General features: G+C 41.4%; 1 protein-coding gene across 8 annotated transcripts in view; it reads right to left on the bottom strand.

Annotated features, from left to right (window-relative positions):
• Positions 1–446: 446 nt before the first annotated feature.
• LOC102914574 (leucine-rich repeat-containing protein 37A-like) overlaps positions 447–20,782 on the bottom strand; it is a 58,244-nt gene continuing 37,908 nt past the window's right edge. For all 8 annotated transcript variants that reach the window (XM_076543479.1, XM_076543478.1, XM_076543477.1 and 5 more), the window contains 7 exons: positions 10,228–10,346; positions 6,513–8,230; positions 5,621–5,725; positions 2,391–2,437; positions 874–907; positions 659–798; positions 447–576 (listed from right to left, as the gene is read on the bottom strand). In XM_076543479.1, coding sequence (XP_076399594.1) covers positions 483–576; positions 659–798; positions 874–907; positions 2,391–2,437; positions 5,621–5,725; positions 6,513–8,230; positions 10,228–10,346 — 2,257 coding nt within the window. In that variant the 3' untranslated portion in view covers positions 447–482. The remainder of the gene's footprint in view (positions 577–658; positions 799–873; positions 908–2,390; positions 2,438–5,620; positions 5,726–6,512; positions 8,231–10,227; positions 10,347–20,782) is intronic.

Genomic DNA, 20,782 nt, shown 5'->3' on the forward strand with positions numbered 1-20,782 from the left:
CAGGTGGATCTCTGTGAGTTCGAGGCCAGCCTGGGCTACCAAGTGAGTTCCAGGAAAGGCGCAAAGCTACACAGAGAAACCCTGTCTCAAAAAAAAAAAAAAAAAAAAAAAAAAAAAAAATACACTGTTTGGAGTTCTTGGAACCACACATAGCATACAAGAAAATCATTGTGGGAATCGGTGAATATATATACAAAAGCTAAAATATCACCAAGACTTCTTAAGCCATGGCTTGACCTTCAGAAAGGTCCTTGACCTTTCCAAGTAGTAGCTTTTGTCATAGTAGCTGGATTCCATACATTTGCCTGAGGCTTGCAGCACAATCAGTGATATATATTCACACAGTGTAAAGGAAGATTCCACAATGAGCCATCTTTACTGGCCCACAATATCAACTGCTATGCATTGATTTTCATTTATTCACAAAGGCCCTCGACAACCACAAATCTACAAAAAATAATTTATTAATAAAGGATAGCAGATCATTCTGTAACTTCAGCATCCTCGGCTCCTTCACTCTCTTCTGCTTCAGTGGTTGACGATTTCGGCATGGGTGTGATTTCTTCCTTGGTCCCCCTGGAAGAAGAGAAAGGCCGATGCTTTCAGACATTGAAATGTGAAACTTGCCCTAAGCTCTTTACTTGTGCTAGACATTTACCAAGATATATCATGAATGGTGATCTCCTCCTCTGTAGAGAACTCCTTGGACTGCAGATCCTCAGTCCCGCTTTTCTTTTCTGTGTCACATTTGAAGATATTTGTAAGCCACTGTGGCCACCTTAACCAGGCAAATCTTTCCTAGGAAACAGAAGGGGAGACATTAGTTCTGCTACCCCTGCCTTCTCCAGGCACAGCACCGAGTCTCAGGCTTACCTGACTCTTACTGTCCTTGTAGCATTTCTTACCCCTTGGAAGAAAACACATGCAGAAGACAGTTAGTGATTGTGTGTGTGTGTGTGTGTGTGTGTGTGTGTGTGTGTGTGTGTGTGTGTGTGTGTGTGTGTAGGGGATATCTTGGCTCTCCCAATAACAAAAAGCACCCCAGCACTGGGACTTGAGAACAATTCTATGCATGTCTGGCTTCTAGGAACTTTCCAAGTCTGTTCTAAGGGCCCCACAATGCCTCTGGGCAGATCTTTGGATGTGGCTTGTCCTGGAGCATAGCCAAGGCACCAGCATGACAATAGCTCCACTTATCCTTTTCAACAAACTTATCCCTTTGAAGAAGCCACCCTGGGCTGGAGCATTTTGCTCTCCTTCAGACCAACTCTCCCATGCAGACTTGCTGAGGTGAGGGAGGGGCTGCTCCTGCGTACCTAGCTGCTTTATCCTCCAAGTGCAATGCCCAAGTTCACAGCACAGCTGACAGACTCACAGAATTTCACCCTGCAGACTGCCTCTGATGAGTGGGTCATGAGAACAGTTTAAAGGGCTTGACTGGCTGAGCATGATGGATCATATCTATAATTCCTGTACTTGGGAGGCTGAAACAAGAGTTCGAGGCCAGTTGGGCCGTGGTGGCGCACGCCTTTAATCCTAGCACTCGTGAGGCAGAGGCAGGCAGATCTCTGTGAATTCGAGGCCAGCCTCGGCTACATAGTGAGTTCCAGGCCAGCCTAAGTGTGAAACACTGTCTAAAAAAAAAAGGCAGTAAAGTACATGACTAGCACCAACACATACACACACACATACACACACGCACACGCACGCGCACGCTATCTTTTCTCAATCCAAGGACAATTAGAAAACTCAGACTTTCCAGACATATATGCTATACAGATTTGAAATGAAACATGACCAAAGCCTGAGCACAGCTGAATTAAAAACTAGAGCCCCACCAGGGAGAATGGTCCTCTTCCTGACATGCCCTAGAGAGTGACCACAGGACCAGAAATTTCTTCCATTCTACTTCATTTCCTCATTAGAAGAAAAGTAACTATTGTCCATATTCTCTCCCAGCTATAGTTCTATGAGGTATGTGTCACTCATTCATTCAGAAGAATAGGCTCAAAAGGTGGCCGACAGGATGAGAAGGTGGGTTTCCCTCCTCCGCATAGGAAGGTCTCATGTTCTACTCACAGCCCTGCATCGTAACACTGTGGCTCCCCTTCTTCTTCCCCAAAGCACCCAATTCTGGAGTCTCGGGTTGGAGCAGATGGCACCAGCACAGTGGTGCGGCCCAAACCTATGGATTCCCACCTCTGTGCTTAGAGGCCTGGAGACACCAGAGGCATCCATGCTAGTTCCTGGCACCTCTCGGAGCCAGGCAAAACAACAGAGAAGATAATATTCTTTCTGGCCATTTTCTCCCTGTCAGATGAGGGAACTAGGTGCATCCCAAGTTCTCTGCTAACTCTCATGTTCTTTTTGAAAGACTGTTTCATATTTACCCTGTGGACTTTTCTTCATCTCCCTCTTTCGTTCTGTGTGAATAAACCTGTTTGGGAAGGAAAAAACAATTCTGATTATAACAACGGCGGACGTCTCTAAATCCTTTTACTTACCTAAATTCTTACCTGCTCCGTGAGCACAGGGGCCTATGTTGCTATTCTTGTCTCTTCACAATACCAACCTCCAGGTTTCACTTGATACATTGTCCTCATTATTTTAGACAAAATTCAGCAAATAATTACTAATAAAATAATTTCTGTTAAAAGTGAAAAGCACGATTTTTTTTTTTTTGTGTGTGTGTGTGTGTGTTTTTTTTGAGACAGAGTTTCTCTGTTTAACAGTCCTGGCTGTCCTGGCACTTGTCCTGTAGAGCAGGGTGGTCTGGAACTCACAGAAATCTGCCTGCTTCTGCCTCCCAAGTACTGAGATTAATGGTGAGCACCACCATGCCTAGCTGGCCAAAAAATATTTTTAAGTTCATAAGTATATACCCAAAGTCTAAACAATGGCATTGTCTGAAAAATTAAGAACATTCACGCCTGCACGCAGAATGGCTTCTCACGTCCTCAACACAAACTAGAAACTCTGAGTACCGCAGCAATGCAGATGTAGAGTATCTGAGAGTAAACTTGGAGATGTGATAAGAGCTCCACACCCCTCCATAGGACACCAAGGAGAAATGACAGGCCAGCCTTGCCTAGAGCTTCCAAAACCAGAAGAGCCGCACCAGAGAGATGGCTCAGCTGCAACCGAACCTAACTGTGATGTGAGCTCAGTCTCTGGGGTCCACCTGGTGCAAAGGCAAGAGCTGACGAATCCCTCTGGCCTCCACGTGTGTGCCCGCTGCACAGTAGATGAACTGTTTGTTTTGAGACAGGGTATTACTATGTAGCCCTGGCTGGCCTGGAATGCTCTGTTTATATTAGACTGACCTTGAACTCACAGAGATCTGTTTATCTCTACCTCCCAACTCATAATTTTTTTTTTTAATTTAAAAAGCCAAGGTGGGAGAGACGACAGATCAGCAGTGAAGAGCACATGCTACTCTACCAGAACACTGTGGTTTGATGTCCAGCACCCAGCATGGCAGCTTACAATGTTACTGTCTGTAACTCCAGTCCCAGGAGTCCCAAAACCCTCTTTGGGCCTCTGAAGGCATTACGTGCATATGGTGCACAAACATACATGCAAGCAAAATCCTTCAGGATTGGGGAACAGGGCACTGTACTTTTGGTTTGGCCACTGGGCCTTAAGTTGCTCTTTCATCCTAGGAGAGGCTTGATAAGCTCTACCTTCCCTGAAGGAGTCTGTGATTCGATCAGACAGTGAATGGAGAACTCTATCCTGTGCTCAGTAGGCACAGAGCTGACACTCCTAAGGATGCCAAAGACAGTGTGAAGACCCACCCAAGGCTTCTGCCTCTGCAGCTGGGACTAGACAGCTCTGTACCTCTACACGTTTATTTTTAGAACTACTTCTATTTTCTCTATCATCATTTCTTTAAGGTAAAACGTAGTAAGCTTTCATTACTTGACAACAAAACAGACAGTTGTTCTGTTATTATTTATTCATTTTTCACCACTGACTAACCTATTAAAGGGTGACATTTCAAAAGTCTTAGTGTTGGCTGGTGAGATGGCTCAGAGGTTAAGAGCACTGACTGCTCTTCCAGAGGTCCCAAGTTCAATTCCCAGCAACCAAATGGTGACTCACAACCATCTGTAATGAGATCTGGTGCCCTCTTCTGGACTGCATTCACACATGCAGACAGGACACTGTATACATAATAAATAAGTAAATCTTTGGGGTTGGGAATTTAGCTCAGTGGTAGAGCGCTTGCCTAACAAGCACAAGGCCTTGGGTTCAGTCCTCAGTTCTGGAAAAAAAAAAAAGACAAAATAACAATCCAAAGTCTTAGTGTCTAGGAATGCAGCATATGCTCAGCATGCACAGGCTATATATATATATATAGTCTCCAGACCCCGGTCCCTGTGTTCAATGATGGGAGCATTGGTTTGTCCGTCGCTTTTCTCTGCCTGTCACTATTTCATCTCTCTCTCCCTCTCCTCTCCTCTCCTCTCCTCTCCTCTCCTCTCCTCTCCTCTCCTCTCCTCTCCTCTCCTCTCCTCTCCTCTCCTCTCCTCTCCTCTTCTCTCTTCCTCTCTCTCTCCTCTCTCTCTCTCTGAGACAGGGTTTCTCTTTGTAGCTTTGGTGCTGTCCTGGATCTCACTCTGTAGACCCATTTGGCCTCAAACTCACAGAGATCCGCCTGCCTCTGCCTCCCAAGTGCTGGGATTAAAGGCGGGCGCCACCACCGCCCGGCTCACCTCTTTTTTTAAAGACAACATTTCATATATTCCTGGCCTGACTTCACTAGATTGCTGAGAATGATTGTGAACTCTGGCTCACTCTGCTTCTCTTTTCCGAGAGCTGGGACTACAGAGGCATGCCAAACATCTTTCTCTGATGCTATTTGAAGTAAGTACTGGATTGTATCATTCCTCATAGTGGAATTGATGGAATGCTTCATTTATCTTCTTTGAACAGCACTGCTATCTACTACAGGCAAAACACAGGGCATGCTTACTGTTCTCACAGAACCTATCATCTAAATTGGTAGAAGAAATAATGAGCCGGGCGGTGGTGGCGCACGCCTTTAATCCCAGCACTCGGGAGGCAGAGCCAGGCGGATCTCTGTGAGTTTGAGGCCAGCCTGGGCTACCAAGTGAGTTCCAGGAAAGGCGCAAAGCTACACAGAGAAACCCTGTCTCGAAAAACCAAAAAAAAAAAAAAAAAGAAAGAAAGAAATAATGAAAGTATGAATAAATGCAAGGGCAGGGCGAAGTGTAAACACAACTAAAGAGAAATGGAGGACTTCACAGAGATTTCCCGGAGGTCACAGCCACAGTAGGAGTAGAGGTGTTGTCTCTGCAGTGGCCAGAGGACATCCTCTGCCTTCTACACTCACAGTTCCACCATCCTCACCGGCAGAGAACTCTCCATTGCTCCCATGGTGTCCCACACCCACACCACCCCTCTGACATCAAATCAGAATGTTACATAACGACCTGACATTGAGGAGCCCTGCTGCACAGACAGAATACCCGTGAACACACAGGGACATCATTGTAGACAGAGAGTAAATGGCTCAGGTTTTCAGTTCGCAGGTTCTAAATCTATTACACACACAGGGTACATTCTGGACACATGAATGTCCTGTTGTTCTTACCTCAATGAGACAGAAAATGATAATCAAAACTGTCACCACTACAGTTACAGATACTGCCAAGATGACTTTGTTGTTGTAGCTGAATCCTGGAACTTGTTTTGCACGCTGGAATATATAAAATAAGTGAATGGACATTTGTGTGGTTGTTAAAAACTGATAAAGAAAAAAGAACGAGGGAAGGCGAAGGCTAGCTGTGCATGGTAACTTATGTATATAATCTAGCATTTGGAAGTTAGGCTAGGAGGACTGATAGGAGTTCAAGGACAACCTAGAACACCAGGTAAGTTCCAGGCTACCTGGATTAACATTACGACTTTGACTCAATAAAACTAAGAGCTGGGCTTGGCAAGGTGGCCCACACTTTTAATACCAGCACTCTAGAGGTCGAAGCAGGTGAATCTCTGTAAATTCAAGGCCAGCCAGGTCTACACAGCATTTCCAGGCTACATAGTGAGACACTGTCTCAAACAAAACAAAATAAGACAAAACAAAACTCCCCAACCAAACAATAAACAAAAGCAAAACTATAGGCTACAGCATATAGCTTAGTGGCCAGGTCCTTGCATATTATGTATACAAGGTTCTTAATTTAATCCCCAATACTATAAAACAAAATGATAGTAAGAAAAAAATGCTAATAAAAATTTTCTACTTCAGTAGCTCGCTGATTCTAAAAGAACATACCAAATCGAACATGCTACCTATCTAATACAATTATTATATTTTGTGTTTTAGGTTGGCTTCTGTCAATAAATTTAGAAGCACTGTGGGAATCACTGTCTCAGCTGGGCTAGAGTTGTGTGGCCAATACAAGATCTGGAGTTGGGAGCCCTGGTCTTTCTGCTTGAATGACTGAGAAGGCAGGGGCCCCATGTTCCGGCACTGTTCTCACCTGACTTGGTTCCAGGTGGGATTCTGAGGTCTCATTGAGGTAGTTCTCATTTTTCCACTGCTCTGTATCCCATTCGGTCCTGGAAAACTTGAATTCTTGTTGCTCACTGAGAAGCTTCATCAGGAGCCCTGTTCTGGAGATGAGCTTGGCACAGGACAGTTGCACTTCGGAGTCAGTGCAGTCCATCTTCAAAGTCCTGATAACATGAGAAATAAGCCTCCTCACGTCATTGTTGGGGATAAGGGGCTGCAGCTGCTTGTTTAGATGAGATTCAAAGTGTTCACCTGGTGACATCACCAATGGGTACTCATATTCTTTGAAATGGGAATGTTTCTGAGACCCCAAGACGAATTCTAAATGTGGATCACTGATTTGCTTAACTGTTGGAATTACATAGGATGTAGGCACATTAGAATATACAACCGGATTCTCAGAGGGTACATTTTCTGATACAGCTTCTTCAGGCATCATGACGGTTGGTTCGAGGATGTTTTCTTCAGTATTATCTGTTGCAGCCTGATTTTCTTCGAGCTGTTTTTCTGTAGGTTCTAAAGCAGCATATATTTCTGAAATAGGCTTTTCTGTATAACTCAGGTCTCCTAAAGATGAAAAGACCCCTCCAGCAGGGGAATTTACCAGGCTCCTCATTACAGAGGATGCTGGCTTCTTTGCAATCAACTGGAAATGAGATTTTTTCTTCCTAAGGTTTCGATGTCTCTCTTCAGACTGTAAATTAGGATTAGACCCCTTCGTTCTTTTCACATTGGCATTTGCACTTTCTAAAACATAAATGGTGTAAGACAAGTCTTTTCGTCTGTCTATGAACTCAGGTAGAGACTTTGTAGTGGGAGCCTCGTCCACCAGGGACTGTTCTGGGGGAGAAGACACTGCCTCCCTGTGTTCCTTTGGGAGCAAGGGCTCTGAGTGGAAGAAATTTCCCCCTGACTTCCTGAGCTTCTGCCCCGGATGGAGCTGCTGCAGCTCTGTTGTGGGTGGGCTCCTGAGATGCCCGTCTTTGACGATGTTCTCCACAGGTGCGTGGTCACTCTGCTTGCTCCACAGGCTCTTGGCACTCACGTCCTTGAAATGCCTTTTCTGTATGCTTCCTGTCCCCTGGAGTACTCTGTTCATCCTGTGGAGCCTTTTCTCTGCCTTCTCAATCTCTGCAAGACTGCTTTCCTCTGCCTGGGCAGGTTCCCATCTCTTTTCAAATATTTCTCGCTTAAATTTTTTACCTAAATTATTATACTTCTCCTTCTGTACAACAGTTTTCCCTTCCTTTTTAACCTCATTAATTTCTGCATCTAACAAATTTTCTAGAAAATAAAGTTTATTCAATTTATTTTTGTAAGTGAAGTTACCGGACTCGGATTCATTTTTAAGAGGACGACTTTCTGTATCATTCTGCACAGATTCCAAGGAATTATCTGAATCTTGTTCATGAGAAAACAGCAGTTTAATGTATGGTAACATTGTTGACACTACATCTTCCAGATTTCCCTCAGAGAAATATGGCAGTATGTAATTTAGTGCACTCATAACATCATTTTCATCACTAAAGTTGATCTCTTCTTCCATGGAGCTGGAGTAATTGGCATTTTCTTTGTCTGAATAGCCCTTCTCTGGTTCAATAATGAGTTCCATGGTGGTGTTCTCCTTCCGGGTCTGCAACACCTTCATGAATGGTCCTTCTGGGTTCCCTATAGATGCTTCTTCAACTATCAAAAAGGAAGAGATTGCCTTTAGTCAGAGAATACTTTAGCCCTTTCTCAGTCCACAGCCATACACTGTAGTCAAATAAATTATGGGCCAGCAAATACTGGTGTGCCATTAGTGTGTGTGGGGAAACAAACCTAAGCTTAATCCTGTGAAATGACAGGAGCAGAAAGAGAGTGTCACTGGCAAAGCAGCCACCTACTGGGAACACTACACACTGCGCACACAGGAAGTCTATTAAGACAGCCAATGGACCAGTAGAGACCCTGAGCCTTAATACAAAGCCAGCATCTCTGCAAGTCTGACTGACCTGCAGAGAACCTCCTTAGGTTCCTACACATTCACATCATCCTGCCTCAGAGTCCAGAGGCCCATTAGGCTTCCTCTCTCCATCTTTTCAATGTGCCCTGTGTTGACACACCCCACAGCTGACCACGATGATTGACAGACATCCTTTGAGGGGAGTAAGGGCAGAAATGCTAAAGCAGCTGCCTCTCATTCACATCTGGATGAATGTTCTTCTCTACCTACCCACCAATTTCTTCCTGTAGGCTCTGTTGCCATGTATTCTAGCTCCTGGAACAAAAGCATCCTTTCTGTGTATCTTCCTGGTTCTTCCCTTATATTTGAGGGGAGGAGGTTATAAAGTATAGGTGAAGACATGTTTAATGTTCTAGGTTTATCCTTATGTACAATCCATTTATAGAACAACAACAATTTCTGGATAAATATTACTCAAAGTCATAAAATGTCCAAGGTCAGAGCTATTCTTGTCTGAGGCCTATTCTCATTCATTGCTCATTATTCTAGCTCCTTATGGGAACAAATCAAAGCTTCTGGTAGTATGAAGGTCAAGTGGACCACTGTGTAGCTGTGTTTCTTTCCCAGGAGAATTAAGAGGATTTTGGGTGGTAGCGAGGGCCCAAGGGAGTGGTGAAAGGAAAAATGTAGGTCTGTGGACAGCCTAGAATTAGGGAGAGATAACTCAAGCATGAGGTGACAGCAGTGGACAGTTCTGATGTGTAAACGAAGGGAAATGCTTGCCATTTCTGGGGAAGAAGAGAATAATGTAATTGGTTAAAACTTTTTTTTAATTAAAAATAAGTAACATCTTATTTATATATACAGTCAAATGCTAATTCTATTTATCTTCCCCCAACCAAGGCTAAAGACATGCATTCAAGTTATTCAGACAAGAAAGCTGTCATATTTCGGGATGAAGTTAATGCTAACAAACTAATATATAGAAAAATACTTTAGGGCTGAGCACAAGCTACTCCATGGAGCTAATTCCTGGTTCCCTTTTAAAATTAAAAAAAAAATGAGATAGGTTCTCATTCAATTGCTTAGTCTGGCCTTGAACTTAGTTCATCTTACTTCAGCCTCCTAAATTGCTGGGATTACTGCCACATGCCACCACATTCAGTTTAGAAAAACACTGAAAATTACCTGAATGATCTGGTTATAGAAAGGCCTGAGGTTAAAAGCAAGTAGAGAATTGGTCAGTGTGGACATGGAAGAGCTCTTTGCTCCATTATCGGAGTGAGGCAGCACTCACTGGTCATATAGAATAGAAGCTCTCAGATTCCAAATAAAAATGTATCATTTATAAAATTACAAAAGGAAACTAAACACAATCCATCTAGAGATGTCCAAAAGGCAGGAGTCATTTGAGACTGATGTCCACAAAGCCAGTGTACAGAGTGCAGTGCACTACATGCCTATGTGATCATGGGAAGCAAGGTACCAGGCAGACACCATCGTGCAGAGTCTGTGGTCCTTTATGTTATCCCTCCCCCATTCACTCCTTTCTCTTGCTCTTTCTGCAAATGGAACAGTTCTATTTTTCAATCATGCAATATTAGCTGAGAGCCCAACTTTCAGCAAAGAAGTTATAGATGAATGAACAAAAATAAGCAATTATTTTCAGTTAATACTTTTCATAACTAGTTAAAAATTAAGGCATAAAATTAGAAACATTTATCAGGAAGAGACTCACGACAATGTGTGGTGTTTATCAGACATCCACTATGACAATGCAGTTTGACTGTCTTGCAGACAATCTCAATATCAGTTTTATATTTGCAGAGGCAGCAGACCATGTGTTTAGGCAAGATCCTATAAACAGGAAGACAGAACATTGGTTTACTGGAAAAGCCTTACTGAGGTGCAGAAGAGGCAGGCCAAGGCCACCACAGAGTTGGAGAGGAAGGAGTTCTTGAGGCACGTGGCATGGGCAGTTGGGTGGGGACTCAAAGGCAAATTGCTGCTCCCTGAAATTGAAAATAATCATGGAGGAGGACAGAGGTGCTCAAAGAAGGGCGAGGGTCAGGGTGGGTTTGTGCCTAAAACAAAGGTGACGGGAACAGCACTAGGTGACATGGGTGGAAGAAGCCTCTCCTCCCAGCTCAAGTCTCCCTCTGTTGGTCATGAACAGGAAGAAGGGCCTGGGCAAGCCTCCAACCTAGGGATACTTTTCCCTATTGCTGTTATTAGAATATTTGAGATTACACAAGGCCTAAAATAGCCTACTTTAACCCATACTTTACGGTTAACTGGCAGCATGGATCACTCTGACCAAATCTGAATTATTTTTGTGTTCCAATGAATATGGGCTGTGGTGCAGCTCTTTGGTATGGTGTTTGTGCAGCAGTACAAGGACCTGGATTTGATCTCTCTCTCTCTCTCTCTCTCTCTCTCTCTCTCTCTCTCTCTCTCTCTCTCTCTCTCTCTCACACACACACACACACACACACACACACACACACACAAACACACACACACTTTGGGAGACACAAAGAGAAAGTGAGAACAAAGGAGGGATAATAAATAATATAATGTAAAGAGAATCTGAACTCCTAATGATACTCAAAAAGAAAATCAGGGTAAGTCTTGGAGAAAACACTAGCTAACTGATGTGGAAGAAAATTTTGCAACTACCAAGTAATAACTAGTTCCAAAAAGGTTCCCAACACAGTCAGGTGAAAGGTGTTTGAGGGCAGGGCCGTTAAGGTCTCAGGAGTCCACAGCTTCATTCTTCCTCCTTCCTTCCTGGCTCTTCTCCCTTCTCTTCCTGTGTTTGTTTTTTGAGACAAGGTCTCTCTATGTAGCACTGGCTGTCCTGAAACTTGATATATAGACCCTGCTAGCCTCACACTCATAGAGATCCATGAACTCCTGCCTCCTAAGTGCCTTAGCCAGTCTCAAATTACAACATATAAAAACAGTAATTTGAAGATCTTCAACACTCCCCTTTACATGTGATCAAACTCAGCATGACAGGTCACTTTAAGTCCCATCAAGAAGACAGTACAGATATCTGACCTGAATTACTCACAAGGAAACAGACAAATCTAGACTAGAATGCCAATTCATGGCTCATGAAAAAGGAGTTAAATGTCTTTGATTCAAAACCAAAAACATGAGAGGTAACACCTGCCATGTAATTGATCTTGAATCAAAACAAAAGATGTAAAGGATATTATTGACTTACGGCCAAAATGAAGTGAATGGACTCAACCTCCCTTACTCAAGACCATAAAACAAATACTGAAAACCAAACAAAACCAGGGTGCTATTTTGTTTTTGTTTTATTTGGGGGGGGGGATGGTAAAAAGCAAAGAGAGCTTATTTAATGTGGCTACATTGGAGACAACAAACACTAAAAGAGCCTTGTGATAACAAGTTCATCTCCAAGAACTGACATGAGTGGTAGATCTAGGTGGGGGAGAGGAAGGGACTATGCATAACTCAGCAGTCCTGATCAAGGTGTGGTCTGAGTAATCATTGTTTCAATTCTAGTACTTCTGGGGGGTCCTTAAGAAGCTATTATCACCGAGCAGTGGTGGTGCACACCTTTAATCCCAGCACTTGGGAGGCAGAGCCAGACGGATCTCTGTGAGTTCGAGGCTAGCCTGGTCTACAGAGCGAGATCCAGGACAGGCACCAAATTACACAGAGAAACCCTGTCTTGAAAAACAAAAACAAACAAACAGACAAAAAGAAGCTATTATAGTCCCATTAGATAATTTCTGTGTGTACCCCTACCACAATGACGAACTTCTCCATTTGGAAATAATCTAGCTTTATATGCATGAACTGTTTTGAGGACTGCTGTCCAGAGGATGACTGTTAACCCTGCTTAGGGCAAGAGTCAGAAGACTCTGTGTCCAACATGTCTACAGTGATAAAAATGTAGTGACCATGGACTAAAATCTCTGAAACTTGGGACTCAGGAAACTTTCCTTCTATTTAGTTGTCTTTCTAGGGTATTTTGCCACAGTGAAAAGCTGACTGCACACTAACTTACTACTCTGGAAAATTTTCTGTTGCCAGGAGGGAAACACAAAGTAACCAACAGTAGATTATTTGAGGACAGACAGAACCAGAGCTGAGAAACCAAGATAATCAAAGTGGCAACAGTTCACAGGACAGAGTATCATAAGGTAAGAGGCACACAGAGAAAAAACAGAACCAGGAAGGGAGACAGCTCAGGTATTCCGCAAAGCACTGAGTGCTGCATGTGTTCGTAGAAACTGCTGACAGTCAGGAAAAGAACTGCCAATTGGGTTATAAAGAAAAATAATGTAGTTTGGTATGTCGTTATAAATCCTCTCTGTTCACACACGCAAATGACAGATGGCCACAGGGCACTCACACATACCAGGAAGGAGAACTGATGACTGACGGCCACAAGACACTTAGAATGTGTCTTGGGAGTTATAAATCAGCAGCTCTAAAGGTTACTTCATATTCCCACCTCACAAATCTTCAAAGATAGAATCAAAACGGTGAGATCCTTTTGAGTAACTATAGCCATACCTGGGTGTAGCTAGAGTTTTCCTCCCTTGCCCACAGTCAGGACAAATCTCTGTCACCTGCCAGTCCCACAGCCGCTCAGATCCAACCAAGTAAACACAGACACTTATATTGCTTACAAATTGTATAGCTGTGGCAGGCTTCTTGCTAACTGTTCTTATAGCTTAAATTAATCCATTTCCATAAATCTATACCTTGCCACATGGCTCTTGGCTTACCAGTGTCTTCACATGCTGCTTGTCATGGTGGCGGCTGGCAGTGACTACTTCCGCCTTCCTGTTCTTTCTTTTCTCCTCTCTGTTAGTCCTGCCTATACTTCCTGCCTAGCCACTGGCCAATCAGTGTTTTATTTATTGACCAATCAGAGCAACTTGACATACAGACCATCCCACAGCACCTGGGAGCACATTTATGGGAATAACAAAATCTATAATACCCCCAAACTAAAATTTACAATGTTTGGAGTAAAAAACTTAATGTGCAAAAAAGCAAGTAAATCACACACCTTTACCCCCAGCATTCTGGTGGCAGAGGGAGGTGGATCTCTGTGAATTTGAAGCCAGTCTAGTCTTTATAGTGAGATCTAAGACAGCCATGGCTACATAGTAAGACCATGTGTTGGGGGATTTTTTGTTTGTTTGTTTTTGGAGACAGGGTTTCTCTGTGTATTTTTGGTGCCTGTCCTGGATCTTGCTCTGTAGACCAGGCTGGCCTTGAACTCAAGAGAGATTCGCCTGGCTCTGCCTCCCGAGTGCTGGGATTAAAGGCGTGCACCACCACCACCCAGTTTGTTGTGGGCTATTTTGAACTTACTCTGACTCTTCTGAGACTGACAATAAAGTTTACCTTGAATCAGAGGATGGAGCTAGTTACTAGCTGACCAGAACTAGTCATAGAGGTTTTGGAGGACCCAGGATATAGAGAGGGCCACAGGAAGTAGTAGACACAGGGCTTAGAAGGAGGGAGCTTAGAAAGATTTGCATACCCTTTTTGGATTGAGAAAGGAGAGAAAGAGAGCAAGTCAATGGTCGCTTCTCCACCACTTCTCTGATCCATCAGGTTTTTACTGTGATATCTGGTCCTGAGGCAGCTGCTGGCTGTCATTCAGGAGGCCCTTGCCCTCCCTTCCTGCCATGCCGCTTTCTCCTGCACATCCCCACGTCCACTTTTCAGGCAGCTTATTCTCTCTCCTCGAAGGTTGTGGGCCTTCCCTGGACCCCTTCCTCAGGCCACCTCAACACCTGCTCACACCTGCTCAGTCTGCTGCTGCACTGCCATTGCCAGACGACCTCAGGCACAGGCTACATGTGAGCAGCTGCAAGTGCCCTCTGCCCAGCCCATGCAGCACAGCAGCTTCCCATGGCGACTCCAGGGCCCACTGTGCTAGCCTGGCTGTCTGGGCACCCCGAAACCGACCCCCACCACCACACACACAGTCAAGCACAGCTGCTGTAGAAAAACTGAGAAGCCAGCAGATCTGGTGAGATAACTGGGAATTCTTAAGGAAAAAATTAGTCTCCTTAAGAAAAAAGTAAGCCGGGTGGTGGTGGTGCACGCCTTTAATCCCAGCACTCGGGAGGCAGAGGCAGGCAGATCTTTTTGAGTTTGAGGCCAGCCTGGTCTACAGAGCGAGATCCAGGAAAGGTGCAAAGCTACACAGAGAAACCCTGTCTCAAAAAAACAAAAAACAAAAAACAAAAAAAAAAAAAAAGAAAAAAAGAAAAAAGAAAAAAAAGAAAGAAAAAAGTATTTCTACATTAAGAATGGGAACAGTATTATGATACAGGGAGTTAGGACACAATGGATGGTTTGAAAATTAAAAAAAAAAGCAATGAAGGGATAATCAACTTAGCTGGGATTGACATAATGTTGATTATAATTATTATCAGTTTGGTAATTCATGTTTTATCCTTAAAAAAAGTGGTTTGATATCAGTTCCAAATGTCCAAATTGACTGATACAATACAATCCTTAGAAAGACCTACAAATGAAACTAAGAAAAATATTCACACAGAGACAGAGGAATTTAGAGCAGAACCTACTGCACCATTGCATTATAAAACTAAAGAGGAGAGGCCCAAGGTTATTAGAAAACCAATATTCAGTTACCACACAAAAATGACCATCAGATGATAGGCACCCCCAAGGCTACCAGAAGTTAACTGGGATCCTGTAGAATTGTTAGATTTGAAGAGGTTTAAGGAATAAGTCATTTCATATAGTATGCATTCACCCTTTGTGAAGCAAATGTTAAAATCATAGACCACTCAGAACAGAATTATCCCACAAGACTGAAAAAATTAGCTACAGTAATAGAAGCTGGTCCTCAGTTACAATGGAAAACATGGCGTAGAGAGGAAGCTAGGGTCATAGAACACTGAAGTAGGGCTAGGGGCATGGAAATTTCCCAGACCAGCTTCTCAATGAAGGACAGTGTGCTGGTTTGCAAAGACAGTTTAGATCGGATGATCACACCTTGGCCCTGTGCTGTACAGAAACTTCGAATGCTTAGGACAGGGTTGAAGAATCAGGAAAGGTGATGGATTCATTTACTAAAATTATACAAGGTCCCCAAAAAACCCTTCACTGATTTTTTTTTTCCACAAAGATTGACTTCAGCTGTAAATAAAATGATATCAGACCAAGAAGCTAACAAATATTAATCAAATCTTTGGCTTTTAAAAATGCTAATTCAGAATGCAAAAGGGTGATTAAGCTTTTAAAGGCAAGATCAGCAGCACCCATAGATGAATGGATCCAAAATACAGTTGATATTAGATCTCACACTTAGGATAATAATTGCATAGGAGAAGTAATTTCTAAAAATTTTAAGAAAATTCAAAAGGTCAGATATTTTAATTATGGCAAACAAGGTCATCTGAAAAGGGGTTGTAGACAAGGCATTCCTAGAAACAATGTTTTCTTCCAGAGGTATTCCAAACAAAAGCCCAGGCAAATAGCCAACATTGGACTAATGAATGCAGATCAACAAGGGACAGGCAAGGTAACCCTTTGCCATCATGAAATGCCTTAGGGGGCCTCTTGCAGGCCCTGATATCAAATTGAGTTCAATCATTCCTTATCAGCATTGGTGAAACTCATCCACAGAGCAATTAAAAGACTTAATGCTTGTTGTTAAAAATCACACTGCTCTGGATGCAGAACAGCTTCAGTAGATAAAACAAAAATTTCAGGAGAGACCATAAAACAAGTATTTTTACAAACTTTTTTAAATGATCAAAGACCAAAGCTAAAAATACAAGTAAATGACACTGTAATTAAATGTTTACTAGACACAGTGTGGATGTAACAATAATTTCTCTAACATCTTGGTATCCAGATTGGCCTCTTCAGGAGGTAAATATTCAGCTTCTAGGAATTGGAACTTTACATCAGGTAAAACAAAGTACAAGGAGGGTCAAACGTATAGGGCCAGAAGAACAGGTAGGGAAAATAAAGCCATATGTGGCTAACATAGCAATGAATTTATGGGGATGTGATTTGTTACAGCAATGGAATACCCAGACTAACATTCCTCCAATCTCAGAAACAAACCATAAAATAAAGAATGCTTCTGAGAAAAATATTAAAAGGTATTACCAAGAACAGTCACAGACTGTTCAGGTTGTACATAAACAACACAAAAACTGGTGATCTTTCAAAGGTACCCATAGCTCTACCTTTAAAATGGTTAACTGAAAATCCTGTCTGGGTGGAACAATGACCTTTAACATCAGAAAAATTATGCATATTAGAACAGCTGATACAAGAGCAGCTAAATGCTCAACATATTTAAGAATCAACCAGCCCTGTATTTGTTATGAAAAAGAAAGAAATTTCTGGTTAATGGAAAATGGTAACAGATCTAAGAGCCACTAGTAAGATGATTCAGCCAATAGGCTCTTCATAGAGAATTTCCTTGCCTTCTTTATTACCTAAAGGATGGTCTATTATAGTAATTGATTTAAAGACTGCTTTTACTGTACCTTTATAAAAAAAGGATAGAGAAAATTTTGCCTTCACAGTACCTATTTATAATTCCTAGCCTGTTAAAAGGTATCAGTGGAAAGTTCTTCTACAAGGGATGTTAAAAATTTCCACTTTGTGCCAATATTTTGTATAACAGTCATTGGAAATAATTTATAAACAGTTTCCTCAGTATATGGATGATATCTTCCTAGCTGATTCAGATGCAGACACTTTAGAGAAAATGTTTAAAGAAGTAAAGAAAATTTTGCCTTGTTTGGAATTATAAATTGCTCCTAAAAAATACAAAGAGGAGATTCTATTAATTGAGTAGGATATAAAATATCTTTACAAAAAATTCAACCACAAAAAGTACAAATCAAAATAGATCGATTACGAACTCTTAATGATTTTCAAAAATTGCTGGGAGATAATAACTGGCTATGACCCACAATCAAATTAACTACTCATAAAAACTAAGTTATTTCAAACCTTACAGGGTGATAAGGACTTAAAATAGTTTAAAAAATTATCAGCTGAGGCTGAGAGAGAATTGGCTTTTTTTTTTTAAAGATATGTTTACTTTTATTTTATGTGCATTGATGTTTTGCCTGCATGTATGAGGTTGTTGGATCCCCTGGAACTGGAGTTACAGACAGTTGTGAGCTGCCATGTGGGTGCTGGGAATTGAACCTGGGTCCTCTGGAAGAGCGGCCAGTGTTCTTAATCACTGAGCCAGCTCTCCAGCCCCCGAGAATTGGCTTTGGTAGAAGAGAAATCACAGGATGCACATGTGGATCGCTTGAATCCAGAGCTTGATTGTATCCTAGTCACACTACTGTCTACTCATTCTCCTACAGGAATTCTTATGCAGAGATGACAGTATCATAGAATGGATATTTTTTACCACACAGAGTAAAAAAAAAAAAAAAAAGACCTATGTAGAAAAGGTTTCTGAATTGATTCTGAAAGGAAAATTGAGACTTTGCTAATTAACAGGAATAGACACAACAGAAATTGTGGTACCTTTTTACTAATGCTGAAATTTCCTCATTATGGGCAGAAAATGAACATTAGCAAAGAGCTGTAAGTAATTTCTTGGGAGAGAACAGCAACAAATATCCCAAAAGCAAGAGACTTCAGTTTATAAAAAGGACTAATTGGATCCTTACTCACATTGTACAAGGAACACCAATTTCTGGAGACTGATGCAAATAGATCAGGAAAATCAGATTATAAGTCAGGAAGTTTAAGTGAAGTGGCTAAAAGCCTTTATGATTTGATTCAAAGTCAGCATTATATGCTATTCTCATGGTATTATTAGATTTCCCAGAACCTCTTAATATAGCTCCTTACTCAATTTGCACAGAGTTGTTTTACATATTGAAACTGCTAAACTTATTCAGATGATTCAGAATTAACTTTGTTATTTATTCAATTACAAGAAATAATCAAAAATAGAAATCATCCATTGTATATAACACATATCAAATCGCATATGGTTAAAGGTAATGATGAAATTGATCAGCTATTGGTAGGAATTGTGCTAGAAGCCTCAGAATTTCAGAAGAAATACCATGGTAATAGCAACAGTTTGAAAAAAGATTTTTCTATCACTTGGCAACAAGCCAAGGTAATTATAAGGAAATGTCCTACTTGTTCTTTGTATAACCAAACTCTACTACCTGCAGGAAGTAACCCAAAAAGTAACCAAAGAAATAAAATTTGGCAAATGGATATGTTTCATTTTTGTGGAATTTGAAAAATTAAAGTATGTGAACCATACCATAGATAAATATTCAAGATTTCAATGGGCAATGGCTTTGAGTTCTGAAAAGGCTGATTCTGAAATTATACATTTATTAGAAGTTATGGTCATTATGGGAATACCTGAACAAATTAAGACTGACAATGTTCCAGCATATGTCTCTAGTAAAATGAAACCCATTTTTGCATCTTGCAACATAAAGGATAATACAAGTATACTACACAATCCTAGAGGACAAGCAGTTATAGAAATATCTAATCATACTTCAAAAGAAATTCTCAATAAACAGAAGGGGATAATAAAGACCCTCAGAAATAGATTACACAATGCTTTATTAACTTTAAATTTTTTTTTTTTTTTGGTTTTTCGAGACAGGGTTTCTCTGTGTAGCTTTGCACCTTTCCTGAAACTCACTTGGTAGCCCAGGCTGGCCTTGAACTTACAGAGATCCGCCTGGCTCTGCCTCCCGAGTGCTGGGATTAAAGGCGTGTGCCACCACTGCCCGGCGACTTTAAATTTTTTAAATGCTAATGAGAAAGGAACAACAGCTGTGGAGAGATAATACATAGTAGAAAAAACTGCTGCACTAAACCAGCCTGTATACTCTTAGGATGTGTTGCTCTCAGAATGGAAACCAGAATATGTGTTATGTTAGGGAAGGGGTTTTGCTTTTATTTTTCACAGTAGAAAAAAAGCTATAGATACCATCAAGACTGGTAAAGAGTAGATTCAAACAAGAGAGACTTCTTGATTACGAGAGGCGATAGTTCATCAAACATTGTGGCCATCCAATCTAAACTAACTTAAAATGCTATCAAGCCAGGCGGTGGTGGCACATGTCTTTATTCCCAGAATTCAGGAGGTAGAGGCAGGCAGATATCTGTAAGAAAAGCTATCAAATGCCTTTCATTTGATCAGATATAATCTGCTAAAAAGAGAAACTCCCCAAAGTCAGGGTTGGGGCAGGCTTCTGTTTTTGTCTTTCCAGGAGAATAAAAGCATCCAAGGAATCTGAAGACCACTGGACAAATGAGACATCTGAAGAAGAAGATGAATCATCCAGAGAAAATGTCCCAAGAAAAGGAAGAAATAAATTGGCCTATTGGTATATCACATTTCCAACAGAATAAAATTTCATAAATCTTCCTAAATGCTTGTTTCTGCTGTTCTCTAAAGACATATAATGCAAATGGTCTTTTGTAGTCCCAATTCAATTAAAAATTAAAGCTAGCTTTGGAGTTGGAGCATGACTCTCTCCTCTAAATCCAAGTGAGCTAGTTAAAGAAAAATCCAAAATCTCTGTCTCATGTCAGAAGAGCCACCTGGTGTGGGACAGAAAAAAACTAAAATTAAGGGACTATTTTATTGTCACCAATCTTATAATCCTCTGGTTTTAGACTCTTTAACGCTTTTCTTAAGATATAAATATCTCAAAATTTATAAGATGAATATATATACATATATATACATATACATATATATATAAATAATATTAAACTTTCTGACAGATATTAAAAGTCACATAGAGCCGGGTGGCGGTGGCACATGCTTTTAATCTCAGCACTCAGGAGGCACAGCCAGGCAGATCTTTGTGAGTTCAAGGCCAGCCTGGTCTACAGAGCAAGATCCAGGACAGGCACCAAAACTACACAGAGAATCCCAGTCTCAAAAAACAAACAAACAAACAAACAAGTCACATAGAGCATTAATTCTAGAAACAGGCTTCATGTAGCTTCCTGTAGGTGATTTCGGCCTTGAGTCTGAAGCAGGTAACTAGGAATTAAGTTTGTGTACTCTGCATGTACTTAAGAAATTATGGTCCTTTAACCTCTCAGAGATCTGCTGTATATGACATTTAAAAAAGTTTAAGTTTTCTGCAGTGATCCATGACCATTCCTGGCAGTAACAGTTAACATTTTGTTCCCTTTTTTCAAGTCAGTTATATCCCTGTGACAGTACATATTTCAGAGTATCCAAAGGAAAAGGGGTCAGCCATTGTCTT

The sequence above is a fragment of the Peromyscus maniculatus genome, chromosome 8, assembly GCF_049852395.1.
Source record: "Peromyscus maniculatus bairdii isolate BWxNUB_F1_BW_parent chromosome 8, HU_Pman_BW_mat_3.1, whole genome shotgun sequence".
Lineage (NCBI taxonomy): Eukaryota > Metazoa > Chordata > Mammalia > Rodentia > Cricetidae > Peromyscus > Peromyscus maniculatus.